Source organism: Gekko japonicus, unplaced genomic scaffold (genome assembly GCF_001447785.1).
Source record: "Gekko japonicus isolate JY-2015 unplaced genomic scaffold, Gekko_japonicus_V1.1 scaffold4775, whole genome shotgun sequence".
NCBI classification, from domain to species: Eukaryota; Metazoa; Chordata; class Lepidosauria; order Squamata; family Gekkonidae; genus Gekko; species Gekko japonicus.
In genome coordinates this window covers 61228-70336 of record NW_015162615.1, presented here as the reverse complement: position 1 = coordinate 70336, position 9109 = coordinate 61228, and the positions used below count along the sequence as shown (strand labels likewise).

General features: G+C 48.3%; 1 protein-coding gene across 1 annotated transcript in view; it reads right to left on the bottom strand.

Annotated features, from left to right (window-relative positions):
* Positions 1 to 1996: 1996 nt before the first annotated feature.
* CMAS (cytidine monophosphate N-acetylneuraminic acid synthetase) overlaps positions 1997 to 9109 on the bottom strand; it is a 17334-nt gene continuing 10221 nt past the window's right edge. Inside the window, exons 5-8 of the mRNA XM_015406490.1 lie at positions 8245 to 8339; positions 5077 to 5248; positions 4053 to 4206; positions 1997 to 2855 (exon numbers count right to left, since the gene is read on the bottom strand). Coding sequence (XP_015261976.1) covers positions 2662 to 2855; positions 4053 to 4206; positions 5077 to 5248; positions 8245 to 8339 — 615 coding nt within the window. The 3' untranslated portion in view covers positions 1997 to 2661. The remainder of the gene's footprint in view (positions 2856 to 4052; positions 4207 to 5076; positions 5249 to 8244; positions 8340 to 9109) is intronic.

The window sequence follows — 9109 nt, the reverse complement described above, 5'->3', positions numbered from 1 at the left end:
TGGTGCTGCGTAACTCATCCAGAACCAGGGCATGCAAAAAGCAACTGCATTTGTGGAATTACGGCGTCATTTTCCAGTTCCCATAAAGACAATCGACCCAGGGAAATTAAGTTATCATAGCCCACTTAGAGATACACAAGCAGTAAAAAAACAATAACGTAGCTTCAAAAAGACACATGTCAGATGGGAGCATAAAACAAGATCGCAGACATCCCGTCCGCCCTGAACTCCTATTTTTCACCATTACCAACAGGGCATGAATGATGCCCCTTTCCCCGAAATTACAGTTGCACATACATAAATATCAAACTGAGCGATGACCCCAAATCCTTCCCCCGAGGAGCTGAGAAAGGCACACACGGGGTTCTGTCATTCTACCACCTCAACAACCCTGCGAGGTAGGCAGACCCACAGCAATGGGAAACGCGAGTCGCCGATCAATGGGAACCGCGACCACGGACACAGTAGTGAAGTAGCAACCCATACAGAGGGGGTGTCGCACAACTGAATACCCAACATTTATTTTTTTAAAAATCTACCTGCCTGTAGAAAACTAGCACATCAGGGGAAGAAGCGAAGTTAAAACCCTTTTCTCCTGCTGCGCTATCTTTTAAAAAAAAACATATTAAAATACAATCACCTTCCTGCTTCCAGTCAGAAGTGGCACATGCCATCGAAAGAGCCTCCGGCGATTTTGACGAATGGGGGGGGGCCTCATCTAGGAGGACAGTCAGAGAGGTTTTAAAGCGGCAGAGAGCTCGCTTGTGAATTACTTGGCTGCGAAAGTTCCGTGCCTTTTTACACTTAGCCAGTTCAATTAACTGGGGGAATGGGAGGAAAGTGGGGTGCTGAGAGACCCAAAACGTTAACTCTTCTCTATCATCTCTAGGGTTTCCACGACCCCGCTGGAAGCAGGGGAGCCCCCACCTCCGGCAGATGCTCCCCACCGTTGCTCAGCTGGCCGCCGGAAGGAATGTGGTGCCAAAGTGGCTAGGGAGGCGTCAACACAATCTTGATAGGCTGACGTCACTTCCTGTGCACCCGGAAGTGATGTCACCCCATTGCTGAGGGATGCCTGGGACGCCTTGGCATTTAGGCAAAACTCTATGGCTCACCGGCACTGACGTCAGCCCTTCGCCAGTGACGTCAGCGTGTCACCAGCAAGTCACCAGTAAGTCCCCTCCTGCCCCCGTCAGTTGCCGGGTTCCCTAGCCCCTGTTGCTGTCACTCATGTCGAGCTGGGAATCTGCAAGGGCTTCGGTGGCTGAAAACACTTACCGCCTCCCTTGCCTTCAGTTTGGACAAAACTTGAAGCAAAGGACTCGTTTTGATTTTCCACGTTAGCCTGATGGTTTGAAGGCACAGCATTCCACTGAGTCAGAGCCCACCGAACCAGGATCTGAAAGCACGGCGGGTAGATTAACCGTAGAGGAAACTAGGATTTCACGTGATGGATCGGATGCAGACGTCTCGCCTTGCACTGTGATCCCAACACAGTTACTCCTTGGGAAAGCCACTGCGGATTTAGAAGGGCGTGATTCTGCTTTGCAATCTCACAGCTAGTCTTGGTCGAAACTCACGCCCTGGGCTACAGTGACGCCTGTTTTAGAAAAAGATCCCAGTGAAGGAAAACTGTATCCTAACTGCACTCAATAAATTTTTTAAATATTAAAGGGAACAAAATACAAAAATTATCCGTGAAGTACAAAATACGTAAGATGAGTACAAAATATATACAGGTATTCAATAGTTATTCTTTGTCGTATTGGTTGTTAACGATGACCTCTGGAACGTTCCACCGTTTCGAAAGGTATCTTCTTCTGAACAGATGAAGGAAAACGAAGACCATGTGACATCTCTGGTCATGTGACGTCTACAACAACGAATAACTATTGAAAACCTGTATATATTTTGTACTCATCTTACGTATTTTGTACTTCACGAATAATTTTTGTATTTTGTACACTTTAATATTTAAAAATCTATTGAGCGCAGTTAGGATACAGTTCTCCTTCATCGGGATCTTTTTCTGACACACTTCTTGGCTGTTACCATCTACTTTAAATACAGTGACGCCTGGCCAGAACGAAGGCAACGAAAGCAGCAATTGTCAAGGCGAAACAGGACATGCCGAATCCTGACTTCGCCAACTAACCGTATTAGCTCGAATAAACCGTGGTTTCACGTAATGGCTGATCTCGGCCAATCACTTTGGTTCGGTGACTGCGGGTAAAGATGTGACCGAAAACCCCCTCTCCCCCCCCCCTTTCTTTTTAAACGGGAAAGAAAACAAAATCTTTTTTGGCCAGTTCTATTTTTATACGTTTACGTCTTCTCCAGAGCCAGGCCACGGAGGAGCAGGCATTAACGCCATCAATTTCTTAACCTTTTAACAAAGCCCCGTCAAGCTGAATTGACTGTTATCGGCTTGACGGGTGGTGGCTTTTGCACTAATGGGGGGCAGCAGTTGGAAATTAACATTTAAGTGCTTGGGGGGGGGGGATATAGACCGTGCTTCACATTTCTCGGCAATGCTCTTTGGAAATTCTGAAATGTCAAAACCCAAACCACAAGTAAACGACAGAGAAACCAACAGAGAGAAGGAATAAGGAGACACTTTCTTCTTTCCCCTACAGCGGTAGCGGCTTCGGGGGTTTCTTATCATGCTTTCTTTCCCGCTGAATTCACCTTTTCCATCAGGAGGAAGATGTGCTCTGCAAACTCCCGGATCGCGCCACGGCCACCGTTACATTTGCAAATGTAGTTCGTGGCTTTCTGCGCGGCCGGGCAGCTGTCGGCGGGGACCGCGCTCATGCCGGCTTTCTTCAAACACTCCACGTCCGACTCCTCGTTTCCTGCAGTGACAGAGGCGCCAAACGTACGGAACCGGATTATTCGAAACCCATCACTAGTAGGGAAATCCAGGTTCGAATCCCCACTTGGGCCATGGAAGCTTGCTGGGTGATCCTGGGCCAGTCACACTCTCTCAGTCTAATCTACCTCACAGATCTGTTGTGGCTTACAATCTCCTTCCCTTCCACTCCCCACAACAGACATCCTGTGAGGTAGGTGGGGCTGAGAGAGCTCTTTCGAGAACTGCCCTTGAGAGAAGAGCTCTGAGAGAACTTATGACTGACCCAAGGTCACACCAACAGCTGCATGTGGAGGAGTGGGGAATCAAACCTGGTTCTCCTAGATTAGAGTCCGCATTCCTAACCACTGAGCCCGCTCGCGGGGAGGGCGGGGTAAAAATGCCTAAATAAATATAAAAATAAATACACCAAACTGGCTCTTAAAGGTGCCATTGGACTTATAATCACCTTCCCTTCCACTCCCCACAACAGACACCCTGTGAAGTAGGAGGGGCTGAGAGCGCTCCTTCAAGAACTGCTCTGAGAGAACTTGTGACTGACCCAAGGTCACCCAGCCAGCTGCATGTGCAGAGTGTGTTATATAGTGTTTTATTTAGTGCGTGTGAAAGCGCCCAGTGACAGCTGTGCTCAGCTCTTGCAAATTGACGGTCATCGCCAGTGCCTTGTCCAAAAGGACAGAAACTTCAAGACGTTATGAAAAACATTTCCTAAAACAATTGGTTCAAAGGAACTCCCCTTAAGATCTGACATTACAAAGGTGGTATGGTACGTTTGGTAGTCGGTTGGTTTAAATTCGGTGTTATGATCCACTTCTCTAATGCAACATAATTGAGAAGTAGTCAATGCAGATGTTTTTAATGATAGTAGGATGATAATTTTATGGATTTTAAACTGAGTACTGTAATAATGTTTTAATATTGTAAACCTGCATTAACTGCAGATACATATATGTTGTTACCCACCCTGAGCCTACAATGTGAGCAGGGTGAGCTGTAAGTTTAATGAAATGAATATGAAATATTGTCATATGACGTTCTATGCATCTTATATGTTCAATTCCTTACTTATCACAAGGCTGTACGGTACTGATGTGTTCTTGTTTCATATATATATTGTAATAAATACAATAATTTTTTTTAATTAAAAGTTTAAAAAAAACATTTGCGAGAAGACCCTGACCTAAGTAAGCCACCTCCTTCCAGCACAAGTTCAGTTCCGTCCTCCATTTCTCGACAACGGGCAGCTTGGTGGCCATGCCAACTTCCGCCACACAACCCAGCTTCATGGCGGAAAGCGTCTTGGGTGAACAGTTCCGTTCGGAGATCAGCCGCACCTAGACAGACCAAAGGGGTATTAAGAAGAAGAGACTGGATTTATACCCCGCCCTTCACTACCCAAAGGTATCTCAGAACGGCTACATTAACAGGTTAGTGAGACAAGATCTTCCCTTACAGAACCCATGTTGGGGCTGAGAGAGCTCTGACGGAAACTGACGGAAACTGCTCTTTTTCAAGAACAGCTCTGACAGAACTAAAGTGGCAGAAGGGAGTGTGGCAGAGAAACCAAACCCGTGAAGCAGCGTTTTGGAGGGAAAAGCAAATGGGGCTTTCGCCCAGCAAGGCTTCTGATTGGCCACTGCAGGTTTGATTAGCTATGCGCATTTTTTTAAAACGTTGCTTGGGCAGCCACAGCGCAAGGATCTTCACTGCGTGACAGAAGGCAGGCTATGACAGCCATTTTGTGGCTGGCTCTGCCTCCTGCGGCGGCCATTTTGCAACTACGGCCCAATGCTCCCTCCAAGCTGTGGAGTCTTGTCTGCAAAAACTGTACTTTGTGAGCTCCTGGCATTAAAGTTGTGAGGGAGCGATTTGGCTCCTGCATCAATTGGTTGGATCTGGAGCCCTCCTTCCTGAGCGGAGACAAAAAGGTGTGAGCCGGAAGCTAAAGAACTAAGAGCTGTCTTACACTCACTAAGCTTAGAGGGAACAATGGCGGCCACCCCCTGTGTCAGAATTACAAAGGTGTCCACAGGCTCAAAAAGACTGGCGACCGCTGCTACATGTGACAATGATAATAATTTTCTTTCTTTCAGGTAGATATGGGCTGCTGGCCTTAAAGCCCTTCTATAAAAGTTTCTTCTCTAAACTGAAATTTCCACGACCAACCTGCCCTACAACACACACCAGTCAGAAGTCAAACGTACCTCGACGCCCCTTTGCTGCAACAGCTGAATCCCAACGGCATCCCGGACGTCGTAAGAAAGGACCTCTTTCCCGTCTTCAGACACGTAGATGTGGCCGGTGGTCAGGCACCCATCGATGGTGCAAACCAGCAACTTCACCTCCTTCAGGGCCTCTTTTCCGAAATAGCCGAACCTGGAAACGCAGAGGGAGCGATCGAGACTGAGGAGAGAAGCTGCTGCTTCGTGGCCCATCAGCCCCACCCTGTCATAACAGCCAGATGCAACACAAAAAGTATTTGGCATTTACTTCTACCCTGCCTTTCTCTCCACTGGGGATCCAAAGGAGCTTAAATCACCTGGGAGAGGCTGTGGCTCAGTGGTGGAGCCTTTGCTTGGCGTGCGGAAGGACCCAGGTTCGATCCCCACCATCTCCAGTTAAAAAAACGACCAGGATACAGGTGATGGGAAAGACCCCTGCTTGGGACCATGTTGGGTGTTCCAAGTTAAAACACTGTTCAGTATTTACTAGGTTAATACTGTTTACTAAATCACATGTTTGCTTGTAACCAATAAGTCTAGAGAGCTAGAAAGCCCGGTAACTTCAGATCTAGTTTGTCGTTCTGATTGGAGACGAGAGTGGCTGGTATTAGTCTTTTATGGCTCTTTGTCCTGAGCAAGAAGAAGTTCAGTCTCGTTTAGTCTCCATTAGTCTCCTGCCATGTTCTGTCTAGCTGTAAGGATGTAGAAATATAGCTCTTTGTTATTTTTCATCCCGTATACCTTTTCCCCATGCTAGGTTGTAGTAAACTTTTATATTTAAACACACCATGGACTCTGACTCTTTAATACTCTGCTGAATGCTGATTACTCTGCTGATTAACTTTAAAATTAATGACAATAACCCAACAGACCAGCATTCCCTCTAAGCTGAGTTAGTGTGAGCCGGCTCGCAGCTTTTTAGCCTCCGGCTCACACATTTTCGTCTTCGCTGAGGAAGGAGGGCTCCAGAGCAAACTGATTCACGCAGCCGCCAAATCGCTCGCTCACAACCTTAACGCCGGTACCTCACAAAGTAGAATTTTTCCTCACGAGACTCTACAGCTGAGAGGGAGCGTTGCCTGAGACCCTGGAGAGTGGCTGCCAGTCTGAGTAGACAAGACTGACCTTGGTGGATTAAGGGTCTGATTCTGTGAGGCAGATTTGTGTGTATCTTCTCTTCCGTCTCATCCTCACGACAATCCTGTGGAGTAGGTGAGGCTGAGAGATTATGACTGGCCCAAGGTCACCCAGTGAGAGCTTCTATGGCAGATTCGAACCTGGGCTTCCCAGATTCTAGTCCAATAGTCCAAGTTGCCCCCCCCCCCAACCTTTTTGAGCCTGTGGGCACCTTAGGAATTCAGACACGGTATTGGTGGGTGGGGGCACATTCGCAAAACGGTTGCCACAAAACGGTGGCGGCAGGAGGCAGAGCCAGCCACGAGACGCAGAGCCGTCCACGAGACGCAGCTTACCCTTTGAGTCCAGGGGCACCTTGAAGACCAACAAAGTTTTATTTGCGGCATAAGTTTTCGTGTGCAAGCACCCTTCTTCAGATAACGATGATTCCCCCCCCCATTGTATCTGAGGAAGTGTGCCTGCAGACGAAAGCTTATACCTCAAATAAAACTTTGTTGGTCTTCAAGGTGCCGTTGGGCTCAAAACTTTGTTCTGCCGCTTCAGACCGACATGGCAACCCACCAGCATCTGGCTTACCCTAGGGTCACTCAGTAAAGATATCTGTGTTGTGGAGGCACCTGCTGCCAAAATCACGCCTTAAAAATAGGCACAGCCAATCAAAATTTCCAATGACCAATCAGTAGCCTTGCTAGCTGTCTCCACCCACATTCTCAAAACACCCGGACCAATCAGTAGCCTTGCTAGCTGTCTCCACCCACATTCTAAAAACACCCGGACCAATCAGTAGCCTTGCTAGCTGTCTCCACCCACATTCTAAAAACACCCGGAGAGTGCCAGGAAAGGTATGGTGGGCACCACTGCACCGGTGAGCACCTCTCTGAGAACCCCTGGCCTGACTACTACACCACACAGAGGCACTGAATTTAGTGTTAGCCTGGACCGGGGGTTCTGCAGCCAGGGGCCAGCATGAGTTACTTAGCTCATTTCTACCCCAGCTTTTCTCCCAGTGGAGACCCAAAGCAGCTTACAGCATTCTTCTCTTCTCCATTTTATCCTCACAACAACCCTGTGAAGTAGGGTGGGCTGAGAGAGACTGGCCCAAGGTCACCCACTGGGCTTCCACGGCTGAACGGGGATTCGAACCTGGGTCTCCTAGACCCTAGTCTGACACTCTGACCACTAAAGCACGCTGGCTCTGAGCCGGTTCTGAGCCTTCGTTGCTCACGATGGAATTTAGTCACAACTAGCTGGTTAAGACGCTGAGCTGCAGACCAGAAAGTCTGTAGTTCGGCAGTTCGAGACCCGAGGACTGCATGACGGAGTGAGCTCCCGTCTCTGGCCCCAGCTCCTGCCAACCTAGCAGTTCGAAAGCAAAAAACTGCAAGTAGATAAATAGGTACCGCTTCGGTGGGAAGGCAACAGCGTTCTGTGCACCTTGGCGTCTAGTCATGCCAGCCACATGACCACGAAGAAGTCTTCGGACAGCGCTGGCTCTTTGGGCTTGGAAACGGAGATGAGCACCGCAACACTAGAGTCGGATTCGACTAGCTTTCGAGCAGGGGAAAACCTTTACCTTTACCTAGATTTTTGCTGAGTTTGCCCCAAGTTTGGTTTAAAGGTTTCCCCAAAAAGTGTTTTAAGAAAGAGATACCTGGAACATCTTAATTGGCATAATAATTTTCTATGAACCTCATCCTCCTGTCTGGAAGGGCTTTGCTATTATATTATTAATCCCCTTTTCAGTCTCCAAATAAGCTCCCCCAGTGGCTTGGGGCAACGCGGACAACAACATCCAATCAAAGTGTTCCTTGGGGAGGGGCTTCCCAGTCGGCCATCTCCCTGGTAGTCCTATCAATGGATCTAGGCACGATGGATGTGGGCGGTTCATGGTGGAAGGGCCTGGCCAATCAGCTTAGCTGACTCTATGGAGATCTTTCAGCACTAAACCAGGGGAATGAAAGGTTCTCCATAGCGACAAATCGAATGGTCCAAGAAATGCTGCTTCTTTTTTACCTCAAGACTCTTTGCTCGGCGATCGGCCAGTCGATGTCCACGTCGATATCCACGCTGTGCTCGGCCCGCATTTCGTAATAGGCCATTTTCCCACCCTAAACAAAATTAAGACACGTCAGCGAATGGAGAAGAGAACGAGGTTGGAAGCCTCTTTGGGGTATCCGTTGGGGAGAAGCGTGAGATATGAATAAATAAAACGGGTACCCCAGCTCTCAAAGGGGAATTCTCAAAAAGTACAAGCATTTATTCCTTAGCCTCCACGAACTGGCAGCTTCATACCTTTTGAACACACACACTGTAGACCTGTCGTGTTTTTATCTCTTCATTCTGGAGAAGAGGAGGTGTGGGGGGGGGACACACACATGACTGCTCTCTTGAGGTATGTGAAAGGCTGCCATTTAGAGGAGAGCAGGGAGCTGTTCCTGTTGGCATCAAAGGATAATATTCGCAATAATGGGTTTACATTACGGGTGGAAAGGTACCAGCTGGATATTGGGGGGGAATTTTTTACAGTAAGAATAGTTCAGCTGAGGAATTAGCTGCCTAGGGAGGTGGTGAGCACCCCCCCACTGGCAGTCTTCAGACAGTGGCTGGATGAACATTTCTAAGGGATGCTTTAGGGTGATCCTGTATTGAGCAGGGGGCTGGCCTGTATGGCCTGTACAGCCCCTTCCAACTCCACTTTGGTATAGTGTGGTCTCTAATCTGGGAGAACCAGGTTTGACTCCCCACTCCTCCGCGTGCAGAGCTGGTGTGACTTTGGGCCAGTCACAAGTTCTTTCAGAGCTGTTCTCTCAGGAGCAGTCCTCGAAAGAGCTCTCTCGGCCCCACCTACATCCCAGGGTGTCTGTTGTGGGGAGGGGGA